The following is a 20118-nucleotide window of genomic DNA, read 5'->3' on the forward strand; positions in this document are numbered from 1 at the left end:
GAACTTCCTCTTCCCAATCCCTTCCGCAATTTTGTTAAATAAAGCAATTATGTGACTATGTCGCATATAGTCACCTTCCTAAATTAATTGCCAAAATCTTTTTTCTTTTTAAATTAAATAGCGATTAAAATTGAGTTTTAATAGCAGTTAAAACAAAGCAGAAATCAAGCCACATCTACTCATCTTTTCCTTGTTCTTAAATTAACTTTCACGTTTGAGGTTTTAAGATTTTATGGCCTTCTTGTTTAAGAAAAAACATATAAGAAAAGCTTAAAAGATTAATAGGTAGATTATTTTTGAACAAATTCTTATAACATTCATCTGTTGCTTCTCTATGGCTTCAATGATGGAGATTAGACTACACTGAGAAGTTCACTCAAATGAGACAATATCTGAAATATTTGATAAAATTTCCAAATTTAGATTTTACAAAGTTATGGTAGTTATACCTTTTGTAGAAATCTCCCTTTTTCTGCCATCTTGAGACATTCTTGCTTATTCAGGCTGATATTTAGATAACCATTTGGTCAAAACAGAAACTGCTCAAGTATTTGGAGGAAAATTAAGCTTAACAGGCACTGGTAGGTTTCATTTTATCATACAACCCATTTTTAAATCATTAGTGGCACTTTGTATTTCTAGAAATTAACACTTTGCCCATTGTTTAGTGAAGTTTGGGGTGGCAGTGGCTCAGGAAGTAGGGGTCAGTTCTGTATCTGCTGGGTTGTGAATTTGAACCACCACCACCACCACCCTAACTGTCTCACTCACTCTGCAACTACCTAGTAAGACACTAAGCATGCGGTCAGGCTACATTTTGAGGTATGCAAAAACCAGTAACTATTCTGAGACAAAACTAGTGTTGGAAAGATGAGAGATATCTTGAGGAAACCTCTACCATAACTTAGACTGCACAGGTGTCAAACTCCAGTCGTGGAGGGCCACTGCCCTGCAACTTTTAGATGTGTCTCTGCTGCACCACCTGAACAGAATAATTAGGTCATTAAGGCTCTGGAGAACTGATCTACACAAGGAGGAGGTAATTAAACCATTTCATTCCAGCGTTTTTTGTACCTGTGGCACATCTAAAACCTGCAGGACAGTGACCCTCGAGGACTGGAGTTTGACACCTGACTAAGAGGATCTTATTGTATTGGTTTAATCTACTTTATTCAACTTTCTGGTAAAGTTAAAAACTTTACCAGAAAAGTTGTCCAAATGATAACTTTTTTTTAATTTTTAAATTTAGAAACGGGAATTGGCTAAAAACAATACAGGTTACAAAATCTCTGATGATTGCATCACTAAAAGCCACAATTTATATCTGCCTAATGCAGAAATATGGAAAAAGAAAAAAAAGACTAATTGGAGAACTACCAAAAAATAGAAGGTAATCTAACATGTTTGAGTCACTTCAATAAAGATAGCTTTTTATTGTGTTTTATTTTTTTAATGGCATTATCCATCTCTCCATCCTCAAACTGAAAGAGGGAAACCAAAACAAAAACTTCAAAAGTTTAAAAAAAAATACATTCTGAGGATCACACTAGAAGCTACAAAACAAACTTGAACAACTCAGGAGAAAAAAATGAAAAGAGAACAGTCTTATTTTAGTTACAACTCAAAGTCAGGGTAAAGCATAAATCTGACATAAACATCTTTTCTTAAGTTCTGAGTTTTCTGGTGGTTGTGAGGGTTTCCCTTGGATGGCGAATGAGGAATGCACCGAGCTCGGCCCGTTCTACAACCTGGACCAGGTCACTCATTGCGCAACTTCTTTCACCCCAGGGAATAAAAACTATGTGCAACGACTGCATCTCTGTCCATCCATCAAGTCTCTTTATGATGAGCTCGACAAAATGTGCAGCATGATTTCTGTGTGCATGTTTTGTTTGCACACGTGGTCTCTAGATTCCATGCTTTATAAGTCCTCTTGTCTGGATCTCCTGAAATACACTTGTCTTCTGATCCAGTCAGTAAGGAAGAACACTCAAAAAATAAAGAAATCAGTCAGTCTTCCAGTAGATTAGCTGAATCCAGTCTGATGATTAGCTTGTGCAGTTTGTCATTTACTCCTTTATTGTCCCAACAATAGCTGAATATGTCCACCGCTGGAACAGGCGGCACATTTGAAGCTCTGTGGTGAAACGGAAAAGGCCTTTCAATGTCTGTACAGCCCAGAGGAACCTAGCAGACCACCTGCTTGTTGCTCCAGACTAACAGGGGACTGCATGAGTACAGGAGAGGGCTAAACAGAGGAGGAAGAGTTCAAGAAAAATGGCTTGAAAAATACGTCAGGAAGGGGAAATAAAAGATGACAAAGAAAAGAACAAAGGTTTCTCTCCGGTCTCTCCTTTTCACTTGTGTCTCTGTAGAGCTTTCCTCTTCCTCCTCTTAAAGAAACAGCAGCACCTGAAAAATACAAGTCAGTTCAGAAAGATTTCCACAGCAGCAGCTGCTTTATGCTCACAGGCAACACAACTTCATTGGATTTTGATTTTGTCTGTCTTGAAGTGAGGGTACAGGATAGATCTACCCTACCCAGATCTACCCTCAAGACATGTTAAAGTTCAGTTACATTTAAACAACTTTACAAATTCATCTTTAGGAACTTGCAAACAGTAATTTTATAATCAAATCCACTGATTACATTTTTTTTAAACAGCTAAAGCCGATCCAGAGCTGGAGCAGGACAGGTGCTGCAGGAGGTTCTGGATGGTATGGTGATCACCTCCATAGCACAATGCACTGATTAGAGATGCCAATCAGAGCCCAGCAATTCAATATCAAGTTTTAGGACCACGATTCAATTCAGAAACTGATTCAGAAACCACATTTTTCTCTAGAGATTCTGTTTAAATGATGTGGCTGACAAGAGGAAAAACTGTGTAAACAGAACAATTATTCTTAAAAATTCTATAAGGTTCTGTATTGTATCAAATCCCATCCATTTATACAAAGTATGAATGAAAAAAGTAAGGATTGAACAGGGTGTGTAGATGAGTGTGTTCTTACTTTATATCGTCAGGGACTTCAACCTCTGCGTTGGCTGTGATTGGTGCGTTAGAATGTCCCGCAGTAGGATCGTCTGTATTCAGCTCTCCATTGGTCGAGTTCATCACCTGGAGGACAGAATAGTTAGAAAATCTGGATGAGCACACCATCTCATCCCTCTTATACTCAGTGGCAACAAAGCAACATGGTCAGTGCAAAATAAAAAAGCAATTCTGCCCATCATTAACTGTGAAACTGGACAATAGGGCATGCAAGAAGCAGCAACTAAACATGATCAACAGCGTATCCATGGAAATCACTACGTGATGTCAGACATCAATGAAGAGTAGAAGATTTATGGTGACGTTGAACAAACAATCCTCCAGTTTATTTGTAATTAAGATCAATCAGTAACTGTTGCTTTTACCAATACAAGGCACGCAGAGAAAGTGCTGTTCCAGCAGAAACATCCTATCATTATAACTCAAATACTACAGCTCTATCTAACAACTGAAATACTCCACCGACACAAGCATGAAGTTCTTCAGTTTGTTCAGCAAGAAAGGCTGAAACATTCAATGACTTAATATTGACACTCAAGGAAAAGTGCTTTATGGACAAATGATCCTTTTTGACCTTAACGGACTCAATGATTCTCAAAGTGAACACATCCTTGCTAAAATGCCAGGTTTTAAAATCCTTTCTAAATTTCTTCCACATACATTGTAGCAATCCCCCTGCACAAGTGGAGTGAAAAACTAATCCGGTATCTGGAATCTGAAGCGGCTAAATGAGCTCCTGCTGCCATTAACGTCTTACTTTTCTCTAACATAGAAAGTACTCCTGTTTCAGTTTCTTTTTTGTATATTTGCTCTGTCTTTTCCAACACCCAGTCAGTCATGGCAGATGGCTGCTCATAGTGAGCCCAGTTCTGCTTCTGCTGGGGATTTCTTCCTATTAAAGAGGGTCTTTTCCTATTCGCTGTCGCCATATGCATGCTCGGTATCAGAGATTGCTGTAAAGTCAACGACACAACACAAGTGACTGTCTCTGCATGCTTATCCAGGAGGAGTCATTGCTGAAACTAGATAAAGTGTTAGTTTAGAGATGTTCATGTGTGCTTTTTATTTTGGATGTTTTGCTTGGAGTTTATGAAGTCATGTGTTTGGTGGCCAGTGGTGACCAATCTGGGCAGGGTTCTATAAATGAACAAAAGTAGCAGTTTTATGTGCTTCGCATGCTACAGGTGTGTTTTATCTTTATACCATAGTAAGGTATATTTTTGTGTGTAAACTACTAAAATAGGCAACTATAGGCATTTTTAGAGGGGATTTCAAGCCTTTGAGAATTTCACCTTTTTGTAAGCAGCTATGGTCCCTGACCCCAATACTGTAGGTCCACTGCATTTTCTACAGAGGCATGTCAACCATTCATTGAGGCTGCTACTTTAAAACGGCCACTTTCAACAATACTACCTGCAGATGTTGAGTTTAGTGTTTTTTATGATTAAGTGATTCATAGATGTTCATGTGTAGTTGCAAAAACTCAATTCTTTCTAAAATTGTACAAAAACAAGACAAAAAATCCATCCAAGAAAAATTTTCCTCTGGCTATTTCTCAGGACCACTTCAAAAGATTTACGAAATAAATTGAGAAAAGTTGACATAAATGAAAAAGTTTGCGAAGTCGTATGAGTTAATATCTGGGCAGGAAAATAATTGTGGCTAAATCAAGGATATGTGGGGCATAGATATATACAGTATATATATATATAGTTCTGAATTTCTGTAGAAACATCTCCATCTGTAGGGATAATTTATTATGCAAAGACACTTCCTCACAGTCAGCCTGGCTCCAGACACAAGAGGGTCATGCAGACAGACAGAAAGCCAGCAGAGCTAACCCTTCCTCTCAGACCGGCCCAGCCTATCAGCAGTGAGGTGGGACAAACTTGTAGACAAACAAATCAGATGGGACCAGGACCACACTCTCACTAAAGACAGGATGTACAGAAGAAAGTTGGAGGAAGGAAGAAAACATCTGCTATACTTCATGTCTTATTCAAACATGCAACCTTTCATAATATTATAGAACAGCAGCATACTTACATAATTAATATTACCTACTCCACTTTACTCCTAGTGGTCTGGACTGCTTCTGTTTTGTGAAGCAAGTTTTCAGCATTTCATGTGTGCTGTTATTTTTACTATTTTGCTTCCATTTCCTGTAGTGGCAGAATTTTTTGTTACATTTATTTTTTGTGTGTGTGTTTTGCATCATTCAAGCATTTGCTGCAAATTTCACACCCTGAATCACATATCATGCCACACTGACATGTGGCATGTCAGTGTGCTCCTACAAGCCCAAGTAGGAACACAGACTTATACCCAAGTGAGATATGAAAGCACAACTACTTCCACTGCTAATAAAACCCTCATGGCAATTTGCACTGACCAATTTGCAACTTGCTTAGGAAGGAAATTAAGAGTAGCGTTAACTATAAATCCTAACTGACACCTCCAGCCTTGGGGATGTCCAGTCATTTCATTCTTTGAGTTTTGGTACTATAAACTATACTCTGTGGTAAATATTCCAAAGAAAAAGTTTAGAAAAAATCTGGGGCTGTTAAAGGATGATATGCTGCACATTAGTTGGCCACACTCTCCTTTCTAGATGATCTCTCCTTCACTACCAAATATCAGTCAGTGTCAGACTTTAGATTCTTGAACCAATAAAAAGAAAAGCTTTGGACAAGCAGTCATTACCTTACACTCCATAACCAAACACAGACATACAACTTCAATGGGACTACTAGTTAAACTGAGGGTGGCTTTGAAGCCATCTTCAGAGTTCAGAGAAAACATGAAGGTCAGAGGGAATCTATCACAGTTGGTTCATTCTTGGTTAATTAAATCCAGTTTATCTGATATGGAAGTGTTTGCAGCAGGCTGCTTGTCCATTGATGAAAAGGCTGCTTAAAAAACTGAAATAGAAAAGACAAACTTGATCTAAAGCATTGATATGCAATTTCTGAACTTCAGTTATAACATGGAGACCATTTAATGCTTGGAATGTTTACATTATTTTCTGTCAACATATTGAGTTTGTGTTTTGTCCCAATTTGTCCCTGATGCTTTTCAGTAGCTGTTGATAGCAGTTTACTCATATACCAGGTAACGAAGGAAAAATCTGGTGTCTCATGTTACTGTCTGAGGACTGGCCCACAAACTGGCATGCATTTGTTCCCTAATATTTCAATCTGAAAATTCAAGACTCAATTTTCCATTAAATAACTTTCAAAATACAAAACATAAAAGTTCAATGTAAAAGAATGAAGGAGGTGCAAAAGGAAGGAAGGAAACAGATGAGGAAATCAGATAAGTACGACAGTAGAGAGAAAGAAGGAAAGAATTCAGGAAACAAAGAAATGATAGAAGGAAAAAGACAGGAAGTACGTGAGGAAGGACATTGAGACTAGAATGGGGAATAAAGTTTGGAAATACAAACATTTTTCCATACTAATTTCTCAAAAACAGTATAACTAAACATAATGACAATACAAAGCAAAAAAATAAAAAAGTATCGACTTAATTATAAAGCTAATCAATTAAATGGACAAAATGATGCGCAGATTCAACTTAAATAAAATTGTGACTCGGGCGTGCCGTGGTGGCGTAGGGGATAGTGCGACCCATGTTTGGAGGCCTTGAGTCTCGACGCGGCCGTCTCGGGTTCGACTCCCGGACCCGGCGACATTTGCCGCATGTCTTCTCTCCCCTTTCCTGTCAGCCTACTTCCTAAAAAAAGACAAGGGACACTAGAGCCCACAAAAAGAGCCCCTGGCGGGGTACAATAAAAAAATAAATAAAATTGTGACTCAACATGTTCGTCTTGGACTAGCTTTACAAATAGTGCTGCTGGAACAAAACGCAGCATTTAAAAACGGGGTTTCTTAATGGGGCCATCAAGCTCCTTGCAGACCCGGCCGTACGCTGCGGGACCGGCACCCATTCCTCTAGCACCTCCCTGGGCTTAGCGCTCGCTGACTCTTAAACTGACTGACTCTTAAAGCCAGGCTACTCATTGGCTTTGAGTAGCCAATGAGTGACTAAGGATTTTTTTAGCTAATGAGTAACATATCAATTATGCAGAATGCATTTATTCTTTGCACAGTTTTGGCTTAATTACTGCTCTGAATATGTTGTTCTTTAAGCAAATGGACTAATTTTGAGTCTGTATGCTCCAGTTAAAGATTAATCGATTACTAAATTACTTGATGATTATTTTATAATCAATTAATCTGATTAACCTTTTCAGCCCTTCGGTGCACAACCCCTACCTGGTTCTGTATTTGTTCTCATGAGCGTGTACCTGGTTTTTGGTTTGAGGTGCTTTCTCCCGGTTGCTTGTCTGAAGTGGAGTTTCAGTCGCCACAGGACCAATAGGAGTCGGCTAAACACAGAGAGCAGGAGGGAAAAATCACTTTGTTACTGTGCAACTTCAGCTGACAACATGATTATATTTGTGCAAACAGAGAGGTGCTGCAGTGATGCAGGGGTAAAGCTGCTGTCACAGGTTTGAGTCCCGCATGCTTTCCCCTCTCTCATTACCCACTTTCCTGTCTGACCTCATATGAAGGCCACTAGAGCCAAAAAGAAACCTTAAAAAAACTAATACAGGCCTGCATATCACTACAGGTATTTTCTGTTAGCTAGCACTAACTAACAGTGAATATTGTTTATTCTGATTTCACCCAATGCCAAAAGCTTGGACCAATCCAGCTCTAAAAAGCTTTCCAGGAGCACATAACTACTTCCAAAGGCAAAGAAAAAGAAGTTTCCAAAAGCTGAATGTTAATCAAAAAGTGTTGCGGCATGTTTATCAGACTGATGAGGACAAGTCAGGTTTATGTAGGGCTGAGTGATATGGCTTACAAATAAAAAATCTCTGATTTATTCATGCCAGTGCAGATTTAATCAACGTTTTTCTTGCTTTCTTTTCTAATAAAAATAAATTATAAATGAGAAAAACAATTTTCAAAAGGAGGCTTTTATTTCAACTATCGCTTCTGTGAGTTGTACGACACAGTACTGAGGCCAGGACAAGAACTTTTGTTTAATTACAAGAATACAGTCATCATACTATCAGAATAAAGACATAATTTTACCAGAAAAACATTTGAAAATTACGAGGAAAGAGTTGTTGTGACCTCACATGTTCGAGGAACATATGAGGTCACAGGTTGTGGCAGCAATGCCCCCACCTGGTAGCCCTGTCCTCCCACTGCTTACCAGTCGGTGAACTGCATATACCTGACAGACTGCGATGAAGCTGAATAATATTTTTTTTCTTTTAAGTTTTTTTCAACTTGTTTTATAACTTTTCTTACTTTGTTCATTCATTATTTCGGGGTGGCTGGATCGGGTCTCTATTTTTTTGGTCTGTGTAACCCAAACATATGTTAAAAGCATACCTATTCGGGGCAATTCAATCCACCTAAAAGCATAAGATCTTTATTGAACATCTGTTCTCTGGAGGCTAAACAGTGTATAAGTCCATGTGTGTTAAACTGACACAAATGTTACCAAAGCAAAATGTTTGTTTTTGGCCCTGGAGACGAAAAGTTATATAACAAAAAAACAAACTAGACAAATTTTGAAAGATCTGGAGTATATTCTGTAATTTTCTTGGGGGATAATAACATTTCCATATTGTGGATCAGGTTTGTATCTATTTATTTTTATTATCTTTGATCTGCTTTCTTTTTTGCTGCCCAGATGTTGCAATATATTTAATCTCATTATATATATGTACAATGACAAACAATAAATTCTATTCTATTAACATGTCAACATGATTGACCATTTAGGTTTAGGATATTGCAACAATGAATAATGTCCAACTATGTGTTGTCTCTCTATAGCCATATGAGGGGCATGAGGTTTGAATCTTCCTTATGGATCATTGGCAAAACATTACTGTCACTGTCAACTGTATGCTCTGGCCATTTTATTCTCTTGATTTTGTATGTGCCTTTGAGCTCTGTTATGTTTGTGTGTAAGAAACAAAATACTTTAATAAAAAGAATTACAAGGTAAAAGTCATTTTAATGAGAAAAAAGCTTCAATCTGACATGACCAGCTCAGTACAGTGTCCTGCTTCTCATAATAATTTCATGCTGGTGAGTAACAGGATGAAATATTTTCTTATTTGTAAAACTTATACTGAAGTATAACTTCTCAAGATGCTCTACATTCCTCTTTTTCAATTTTTTGTGTTGGAGTTCTCATTATTACTACTTTTGTCTGGTAATATAGTGACTTTATTACTGTCAGATGACTTAAAATAATAAAAAATATCTTAACTTGGCCCTAATACTTCATCATAGAGTTGACCTCAATTCAAAGTCCAAATAATAGAAGCTGTAAAACACACTTTGTTTTTACAAAGTGTTCACTTTGAACTATGGAAACCCAAGGAGTGCATTGGTGGAAAAAAATCCTGATATTCCACAAATAACACATTCAAAAACCAAAAATTTGATTAATCAATAATTTGATGCATCACCCAGCCCTTTATGAAAAAATTTCTGAGTCGGAGACAGATTTGAAAAATCACATCCCTCCTCCTAAACTCTGCTGAACCTTCAGACACCTCCACACCTGGGCTCACAGTGCGAGTGCTTGCTGCTGAATGATTTGAATCTCTGTCTACCTGAACCCAATCAGATAACCACAACACAGCCTCCATACTGTGCTGAACTCAGCAATGTTTGAACAGAAAACCTGCAAGAAGATCTCATCAGAGTAACCTGCTGCATGAAAAGAGCACAGGACCCACACTGATCACTAACCAGTGGCTTTCCGGTCCAGTCATACTGATAATCGAAGATGTATCCGTTCCTGTCGAAGAGGTCTGTGAAGAGTTTCCTCAGATAGTCGTAGTCTGGCTTCTCGAAAAAGTCCAGCCGCCGCACATATCGCAGGTATGTGGCCATCTCTTCTGTTGTTTTCACACAACGGCAATTCACACACATACACAGTCAGCCAGCAGAATCTGATACTTTATCACAGTAAGCAGTGAATAAAAACTAGACTTATGATTACAAACCTGGGAAATTCTCACAGAGCACCTCTATCGGCGTGTCTCGCTTTGTGTCTCCTATTTTCTGATAGCGTTCCTTCAGAGTGTCGGCCTAAGGCAGAGAGGAGTGGAAGTAATTCAGAGGAAAGTTCCATATGGAACCTTGCCATGGATTAATAGCAAATGTTTCAACTTAAAAATAAGATGAGCACTAATTGTGTTTTTCTTACCTTTAGTCCTTGCCATGGCAGGCTGCCCCGCAGAAAGTACATGAACATGTGGCCTAAAGCTTCAAGGTCATCCCTTCTGCTTTGCTCTACAAAGTCAAAGTTAAGATAAGAGAAATAAACCTGAGCAAGGGTGTGAAGCTGAAGATCAAAGCCTGACTAACATTAGAGTTTGCTCCATAAAACACTGGCAGGGTTTTTATAAACATCTGAAAATTCGAGCATTATTAGAATCAAAAGCAGCTTAACTGATCAGGATTGTGTGAGCAAACTTCAGTTTTCAAGTGCTCTCAGCATACACACAAATATAAATAAATTAACTTTAGAGGAATAAAATAGAGAATAGAGAAACAATATGTACATGCATTTACAACCAATTTGCCAATTTTTATGAAGAATGAAAAAGAGGTGGCTCTTTGAACCTTTCTAATAAGTAAAAACTGACCGAATGAACTAGTGCTTCTAAAATCATACATAACAAATGAAAGGCTTTCGTCTTTACATGGAATACATTCACTGAATGTCCTTGACTGATATGCAATGACAGTATTATATTATAGTGATATGTAACTGATATATCAGTAATATTTCCATCTATTTTTCTTATTTGATAGTGTTTTCTTTTTTTAAGATTTCTTTCACCAAAACAACCAAACAAAACACAACCCAGAGAAAAGTCCATCCATAAAATGGTGTTTTGTTTTTTTTTTTAAAGATGATGCATTTCCTAGGAGATCACTAGTTGTCCTTTTTTAATAAGTCATGTTTGTGATATTTGTGGCTCTAAACCGGTTCCTTTTAGCTGGACTGGTGAAAAAAATGGCTCTATGGATGGTGAAGGTAGCAAGCTTCTTGCTGCAGAACTTCCTGTAAGGTCAACTACTGCCTCAAGTTAACAAAAGACTCCGTTTTGAGTCTGGTCTTCAGGAATTGAGACAAAATTATTAGTTTGCATTATATTATTTGCAATGATTAATCAATAAGCAAAACATAAGGCACATGTTTTGGTTACCACATCCTGTGAGATTAGAATCGAGGTGCTCTTATTATACAAAAGCAGTCATAGAGACACTCACCTTTCCCCAAATGTGTATTGATGCTCATGTATCTGGCAGTTCCAGTCAAACTCTTGTGTTCTCTGTATGGGATATGTTTCTTTGTCTCAGGGTCTATGTATTCTTTTGCGAGGCCAAAGTCTATGATGTGAATGGTGTGTTGCCGTTTGGAGCCGGGTCGGCCCACCAGGAAGTTCTCAGGCTTCACGTCTCGATAGATGAGGCTTCTGGTGTGGACAAACTCCATTCGGGTTATCTGAGGGAGACGACGACATCAGCACCATTTACAACAACTAGATACAAGCTGTTTCTGAGGCCTGAGACTTAAAGAGCTAAATGTCTTACCAGCTGTATGGCTATCATGAGTACAGTTTTTAGAGAGAAAGTTCTGTCGCAGAGGTCAAACAGGTCTTCTAGACTGGGTCCAAGCAGCTCCAGAACCATGGCGTTATATTTCCCACATGGTCCAAAGTAAAACACCTGAGGTACGCCCTCTGGAGGACCAGCAGAGGAAAACAGGACAACAAAACCATCAACGTCTTTAAAAAAAAAAAAAAGGCTTTCAGTGCTCCACACTGAATCTCATTAGAAGACTGAAAAAGATTAGTCTGGTAAATACCAGCCACTTGTTCGTCCAGAGAGTCTGGGCTCTCGACTGTTGAGAAGCGATTGCTTTCTGGAGTGTGGACTGTGTGGAAGTTTGCAATTTTACCCAATCAATAACCTATGTAATATGCCAGTTTGACATAACAGAAGCTTACCAGAAATTGGATGTGCAATTAATAACCATCCATGTTATTAGTTCAGTGTTCTGCTGCTCCCATTGCTAAAACTACAATTCCAAAACAGCGCAGGAAATCAACATCATCACTCACAACTTCTTATGTTCAATGATTGGCCTGTTAGAAAACCTTCCGGAGGCAATCCAAACGAATGGGAGAAATCCGATACTGTGCTATGAAGAGAGATTAGAATCGTGCAGAATTGCATAGGAAGGCAATGGCCAGGCTAAAAAAAAAAAGTATGGTTTTTACCTAAGATTTTATCTACAAGGCAATCACCAGCTCTTATTATCTGAGTCATTAACAACAATATTGAAATCTGAAATTGTGGCTTAAATTTCAACGACTTTGAAAGTTTAATTTTACAAAAATAAGAAGATATAAGAAACATCTGAAGTTTTTCACTTCACCATCACCTCCATCACGTCAGAAGTATCAAACCATAAAGTAGTGGGAAAAACTAACTGTTTTGAGGCTGCATATCAAGAGTAAACCATAATAATTAGAATCTCAAATAGTTCCATACACTGCTTTTATACTTGGCAGATTGCAGTTTTCTAGCCAATCGCCGATTACTGATCTTTAAATAGCCTGACCTGCCGATTATGATTTTGACTGATACCATTTTTTTTTTTAAATGTTGCAAAACACAGCAAGAAAGTTGCTGAGTTAGCAACAGTGTGGTGACTATTGTTAACTGCAAACATGACCTGGTGTTCGGGTCTGTCATAGCAGAGCAGAAGAGGACAGTGGTTGATTTTTATACCTTTGCCAAGGGAGACAAGATTGGTGGATATGATCAGCTTCAGCTCTAAATATCGCCTGATCTCCCAAAATTAAACACTTGCAAAAGCTTGTTAAAGTTTGTTAGGGCTCCCTCTGATGGCCAACAATACTTTGGTGACTAACAAGAATAGTTTATGGTTTGATATAATAAGATAACACGTTTTCTGTGTCTGCTCTCTTCTCAAACCCGCAGTCGATCGTGGCAGATGGCCGCTCACGCTGAGCCTGGTTCTGGTTCTGCTGGAGGTTTCTTCCAGTTAAAGCTGAGATTTCTACATGCTTTTTTTGCTCAGGGATTGCTGCAAAGTCAACTACACCATTCAAGCGACTGTATACCATGGTTGCATGTTTGTCCAGGAGGAGTGACTTCATGCTCTGGTAAATAGTTTCTAAACAAACCCAGCAATGTAATGTAAAAAACGTGGAATCTGTTTGCATGATTGTACTGACCTGTTTTAGTAAAGTAACTAAAATAATAATTACAAATAATAAGAGATTATTTGTAGTGAATTAAAACTGAACATATCTGGTTTCCATAAAATAAAGAATTTTGACAAGCTAAATATGAGATATTGATCATCATCTCACTGTGGTATGCAGCATAAGCCAACATGTGAACAGTCTGTCCCTGAATTTATAGAATGCTTGATGCAGACCTTCTCAGGTCAGCAGTTAAATAAGGGACATTCGATATTATGTGTGCTCAATCCTTAAATATATGCAAACACCAACAAAAGTTAGGGAAATTTGAATTTTGGGTGAAACTTCAGTATGAACCTAAATCTTTCCAGGTGAACTTAACATGACCTTCTCTGAAGGTTTGAATGCACGTGTTCAACTGTTCAATGTTTCAGTTCTTCTTGCACAACTTGCTCTTCTCTAACAAGAAGCTCAATGGCAAAATTCACAACAGCAGTTTCATCAGTCAATCATCAATACATTTTCTGATTCAATCAGAAATGGTTTGAACAGTCCTCTTTATCATGATGTTCACATTCTTATAACAAGGGGCCAAGTCGACACCAACAACTGATGAACCATACAGGATGCTTTCAGATCAACCTGACCGCTGAGCTTAGAGCGTAATCAGCTGGTTACAACAGAGACTGGAACAGTCACAGGAGGGTAAAGACGTGACGCCCTTTAGCTGCTCAACTCCTGGCAATTTAAAGGCAGGTGAGACTTTTATAATATATCTTTGCAAAGTGGACTTTTGACATTTTCCATAAATTTCACCCAAAAGCCAAACATACACACATTTTGTGAGTGGTGTATGTTCATCCTTAAAAACTAAAAAAAGACATACCTAAGAAGCATTGTCATCCCTTACCTGAACTTCCCAGTTGTTTGTAAAAGCGATATTCTAGATGTAATTGTGGCGCTCGGGACTTGATGGGTTCCTGTAAAAGAACCAAATTAGAATCATCTTTACGGAATCGTCATGAACAGCACTGAAACCTGTCCAGTTAAACCCAAACCATAGTGAGAAATCACAGATGTGATTCAGTCCATCTTCAACTAAGCTCAGCATGGTACATGTTTAATTATGATCTCAGCTCTTTTCACAATTTTGTGTTATTGGCACAAAATGTTTCATTCTTTTTAATTTTTGGCAAGAAAAACAAACACCAAGTGAAATGCACATAAACAAAAAACACCACAACCACAGAGAAATATTGCACTGGCAGCAATATGCTCTGAGGTTAGTTTTCTCTTTTGTTGCCACTGACTCTTTTTATGGGAGGGATCGTCTTGAATAACCATGAAAACAAAGTTAAGATCATCAGTCCAATTTATTAAAGCCAAATAAGTGATAACATTATTTAGGAACAACAGAGAAAGACCAGTGCTGTAACACAGAATGGCCCCTGACAACAGAATCCCATTTCTTTCTGCTCCTACATAAGCTAAGCCCTAAAGAGGGCATTCCCCTGTGAACTTTACGTGTGTATGTATGTGCATGCGAACAGCTAAAAGAGACAGAAGAAAAACACAGAATCATTTAACAGTAACACTTTAGCGTCAAGTGTCATCAAACTTGACACTTTGTCAAGTTGGATGAAATCATGAACAGCTATAAATACCACCAGCTTTTGGTCCAAAACTTTCAAATGTCTGCTGGACGTTCATGATGAAGATTTTTTTTTTTTCAGCATCATTAGGTCCAAGCATGCATAAGAATATAAAAGAATGGCTTCGCCAGAAGAAAATGAAAGTATTGTTATGGCCTAGTCAGCGAGCAGAACTAAATCTGACAGAAAATCTAAGGATTTTCCTGAAGTTGGCTGTGGACAAGAGATGTCCTCATAATGTGGGATTTGGAGAATTTTGGTGAAAGGGGGCTAACGATACAAAGCCTAGGATGCTGACATACTGCGCCTGAAAACTGGACGTTGAAACTGAATGAAAATTTGTCTCAACTAAGTATTTGTCTCAGGGTGTGCACCTTTATGTAGTCAGGTTACTGGAGCTTCAGGATTTTGTGTCTCTTTTCCAGAATAAATTAACACACACTTCCTCCAAGGAGTTCAGTCACACTGATCAGGTGACTATAAATTTATGAGAAGTTTTTTTATTTTTCTTCAGGTATGTGAAAAACAGGAGACAGGGCGGCCATCTTGACTCTACCAAATCAGGACATCAAAGTGGCAAGTAATTTTCAGCTAAGAGAAAAATAAATCTCACCTTCTTGGAATAAACTACATAAACACTCAGCACTGGGGTTCTCATTTGTAAGGAAATTACTTTAAGTCTTTCATATCTGAGGACTATTGACCAATTCCGTAAATATTTTATTTAATATTTAATTGACCAGGATAAAAAAAAAAACCCATCGAGATTAAAAACCTCTTTTTCAAAAGAGTTCTGTCCAAGAGCAAGCAACAAATGCACAACTGTAATGTATTGTATTTAACTATATAAAAACTTAGTTATATACACAGATGAAGAGGATTTTTACCAGTTTGATGGCCACATATTCATTGGTGTACAAGTTCTTTCCAAGTCGTAGTTCTCCAAAGTTCCCACACCCGATCTTCTTTCCGACCCGGAAGTTTGGCCCAACCATCAGAACTCCTGAGCCGGAGCCAGCAACTCGGCCGCTGTGTCCCGATCTTCCCCCTGCCTTCCCAGACATCCTCTTCCCATCCTCAGCCTCCCCCTTCCCTCCGCCTCCTCCTCCACCAACTCCACGCTTGTCAAAGTCCATCAGTTTGTGGTAGCCTGGCCTCTCCACGATTAGGCTGATTCCATGCACCAAAACAAGCACCAAAACTACTGCCTAGCGGCTTGATTTCCAGGTCTTGCAGTGACCCAACACAGAGGCACACACTTTGGCTTTAAAGGGTGAGTTGAATTAAAATGTGGAATCTTGTGCGACAATGGTATGGACACAAGATGACTAAAAAAAAAAAAAGAGAAATGGATTGGAGTTACAGAACGGGATCTAAAAACTAATAACTTTAAAATTATTCAAGACAGAGATGGTAAAAAGCGTATTTGATTGAAAGTGCATCAAATTTGAAGAATACAGGGTGAAGAGGCACAATTAGGAGTGACTTTCTGTCCCCCTTGCAGGGGCCAGAGATGTTAAAGGAAGATGTAGAACTGATGTGCAAGGATATGGAGCTAGCCAAATGCTGGCATGCTTTATAAAACCAGAAGGATGCCCTTCTCCAAGGCTTAGAAAGGTCAATCCAGCATGACAAGACCCAGTAAAGGAGTTCAGAGGTTTCACCTCCGACCTTCAGCTAGGACAAGACCTAGATCTGCTATCTGACTTCCTGCCATACGTTTCAGGAACCGAGCAGGACTTCAGTACCGGTACCAGCACCGCTACTTGGTCTATAGCACCACATAAGGTTTAGGTCCACAGCTCCAGAAATGCTGAGAAAACCTGAGAAAACATACAGAAATAGATGATTTAGATCTCATGTCAACTCATAATGTCATGGATTTTAATATTCAAGTAGTCAATGATTGATCTGTGGCTTCATTAAAAAGATCAGCCCATGCAACAAAGTTGATAATTTGTGTGTTTTAAAAGACACCCAGGAATAACATAACACTCCCTGTTGAGGCTTGTGTTTATACGCTGGCACTGTTAATATATGCTGTGTCAGAATCAATTGCACTGACTTGTGCTACATGACATGAATTAAAGCAATACTTTGTTTCACTGAATGCATAAACTCTGTGATGCAGAGACTACATTATTTGCTAACTGCATATGAAAGCAGCCCGTTTCTGCTGCACACAGTCTTTAAACTGCCCCCACTTCTATCCATATTCATTCTTTTACTCTTTTTGAATAACATCAGGCTGTGAATCTGTTAGAAAGACACCAGAAAAGCAGTGATATAATAAGCTTTGTCTCACTGACTGACTTTGTGAAAAAGTCTCAAAGTTAACTTTTATGATTTAAAAAAAAAAATAAGTCCAAGGAAAGATAAATGTACATAACAGAAAAACAACATAATATATGTAAAAATATTTTATTTCCCGTTGGGATTAATATATATTTTAATTTGAATCTAAATCTGCTAAAATTGGAACAGGTATAACAAACCTAAAAAAAATAATAAAATCAATATTGAAGATCAGATGTAGAATTACAAACAAGCATTTATAGTTACTATTAGTCTCCTTTGTATTATGGTGATCGTTGAGCAGGAAGCTGCTCTGTGGATTAAATAAAGTAAATACTTTTTTGATGTGTTTTTGACCTGCATTGACGCTGAGTTAACATATGAACGACTTTTTGAGATGAATGACTCTTTAATCACTGTAAGCTTAATGAAGCAAAAACTGCAAACAAATTCATAACGGGAAAGTATAATCAACCCAGCCTAATGAAAAGGCAAAGGAGAAACAAAAGTCTGAAGAGGAAGAGGAAATGTCTGAGACAGAAGTTGAGTCCATCAATGCATCCATGCTGATGTCATTAACAGGGAAAAAACAGAATAACGTGACCCCTGCAGGACACAGTGACACTGTGATTACCAGCACAGTAACATGCTTCCCTCCCTTATTGTTTAAGTAATTTCTCAAAATGCTTAATGAAAAATAATTAAATAACATAAAATATATGTTTTGTCAGATTATCAACATGTATTTTTATGGGTAATTAATAGATCAAACAAAAATCTGAGGACGATGGCAGCAACTAGTTTATTTTTTAGGGAATTCTGTGCATAGAAAATAACTACTTTGTAAGAAAATGAAAAAAGTCTCAACAGTGCAGCTGTATCAGCTCTTTGCCTGAGAATCTCAACCCTTTGCGAATGAGGGAACCGCAATCAGCTGAATTTAATAAGGTGGGAAATTAGGTTGCCTGAAAGTTAACAAAAAGCAGATTGGCTAAAATCAGATTTCATAATAAAATGTAAAAAAAAAAGAAACACTGCTTGGCTAAAGTTAGATCTAAGCCTTTAATTATACCCTTCAAAGCAGGTCAGGCTCTGTTGTTGTTTCTGCCCTCCCACAGCAGCCTCTGTCAGACTGAGCAACTCACAGGAAAAACAGATAATCAATGGTGTTCTATAGCTAGTGGTAAGGAAGGGTTAGACACGTTCACTCCCACAACATGGTGCCCCCGGCACAAAAAACCAAACAATAGCCGAATTAGGAGATCTCATATAAACGTGGCCTGAATAAAAATAAAATAGCAGATGTTTGTGCATCAGGCTTATTGCACAATCTTCAACACAGTCTAAGGTCCGGTAATCAGTAATCTTTTTGTAAAAAATATGAAATTATGTGAAATATAAAATATACAGCTTAACTAATTCCTGTTTAAAAGATTAGCAAGAAAACAGACCAAGACATTAAATGTATATTTTATTCTTTAAATCACCTCAAAAAGGTGGTGAATCTTCCCACTGAGCACCACCTTGTTTTCTGCTGTTTTTTGCGGCATGGCCTCCACTGAGCTGTCAACATCGAGTCAAGCAGTGGCAGTTTTATGTGTAGTCTGCATTCAGTTAATCTTACGCCTACATGAGAGCACAAAACCTCAAAAGCAAAAGTATTTTTTCCACAGCACAGCGTGCCACTGGCTCAGAGTCTGACCCACATTACTGAGCAGAAGATTCAACACTTCAAGCACCACAGGAGAAATCTCGTCCGCAGAGAGCAAAACAATCTCACCTCTTATTCAACCCTTACATTCACTTTTGTCTAGGAAATCACTGGCAAAAAAAACGTTAACGTGCTGAACAGCAATGGCTACTACTTGATTACACCTTATACACAGCAAACTAATGTGCTCGGCGCTGAACTGAGTCCCTTCCATTGGTGATCAGAGCTCTTGATGTTCTGGGGAAATACTGAACATCAACATGGCGTTGGTTTACCATCCGCACTCCAATGAACAACTGGACTTCATCACATCCTACTCGCTTCATAACACGACTTAATAGGAGAACCAGCGGGCACACCAAAGCCAGACTTTTCGCATCAGCATGTACTAGTATTTATACTTGGAGACGAAAAGTTTGTGCGATGAGCTAATGTTAGCTGAACACCTAAACATTAAGGTTCAGCCTGGCTACTACTGTAGGCCTGCTCTTAACATTTGCTGCTTGTTTATTCATTAAAACCCGTATTTATTGTGTTGTTACACGCCAAGCTACAAAGAAAGAAAACAGCGCAGGAAGTTGGGTTTTAGGCCACAACAGTTTCTGTGCTTGGCCTGGAGATGTTCGGGTTCATTGAAACAAATTTAAAGTCGCAGTCTGGAGAAAATATAGCGGCAAAAATGACTCACGGTTCCGCAAGGGAAAGCAGGAACCATATGAAAAACGGCTGAGAACAGCTTAGCTGGATAACTATATTATCAACCTGAAAGCTTCCAATAGCTTCTGATGTAGCAGTGAAACGTAGCTTGTCAGAAACTACCAAATGCTAACATGTTAGCTAGCTAGCTCACTAGCTACCGCTGAATTTCTGCCTATATACCTCGTCATACGGAAACACAACGAACTCACTCCTACCTATACATTTAACCAGTTTAAAAAAAAAACCAGTCTTACATACCTTAACTGACTGTGTGTGCTCTTATACTTCCTGCTTGGAATGAACTATGATGGTTTTCTTCGACTCGTTTCCCTGATCATCTCTTTTACTGTGCATGTTTGGCTAACCAACTACAAAGCTGCGCCAATGATCTAACGCTGTTTGCGTAGATACAGC

At 38.4% G+C, this 20118-nt stretch overlaps 1 protein-coding gene across 1 annotated transcript; it reads right to left on the minus strand.

Moving 5' to 3' along the window:
• Positions 1 to 1413: 1413 nt before the first annotated feature.
• Positions 1414 to 20092, minus strand: LOC116721869 (casein kinase I-like). Its single transcript, XM_032565895.1, has 11 exons — positions 19963 to 20092; positions 15887 to 16822; positions 14258 to 14327; positions 11705 to 11853; positions 11381 to 11615; positions 10308 to 10393; positions 10105 to 10189; positions 9848 to 9996; positions 7366 to 7446; positions 3016 to 3122; positions 1414 to 2412 (listed from the first exon to the last, which is right to left on the minus strand). The coding sequence occupies exons 2-11, from the start codon at positions 16133 to 16135 to the stop codon at positions 2358 to 2360; spliced, it is 1266 nt and encodes a 421-aa protein (XP_032421786.1). The 5' UTR covers positions 16136 to 16822; positions 19963 to 20092; the 3' UTR covers positions 1414 to 2357.
• Positions 20093 to 20118: the final 26 nt, after the last annotated feature.

This window comes from Xiphophorus hellerii, chromosome 6 (genome assembly GCF_003331165.1).
Source record: "Xiphophorus hellerii strain 12219 chromosome 6, Xiphophorus_hellerii-4.1, whole genome shotgun sequence".
Lineage (NCBI taxonomy): Eukaryota > Metazoa > Chordata > Actinopteri > Cyprinodontiformes > Poeciliidae > Xiphophorus > Xiphophorus hellerii.

Bases quoted from the DNA above. Each gene is read 5' to 3' on its own strand.
- LOC116721869 (XM_032565895.1), bottom strand. From the start codon at position 16,135: ATGGACTTTGACAAGCGTGGAGTTGGTGGAGGAGGAGGCGGAGGGAAG. The intron at 14,328-15,886 runs GTAAAAATCCTC...GTTCTTTTACAG, and splicing joins AATATGTGGCCATCAAACTG to GAACCCATCAAGTCCCGAGC. The intron at 11,854-14,257 runs GTAAGGGATGAC...CTGGTCCTCCAG, and splicing joins CAAACAACTGGGAAGTTCAG to AGGGCGTACCTCAGGTGTTT.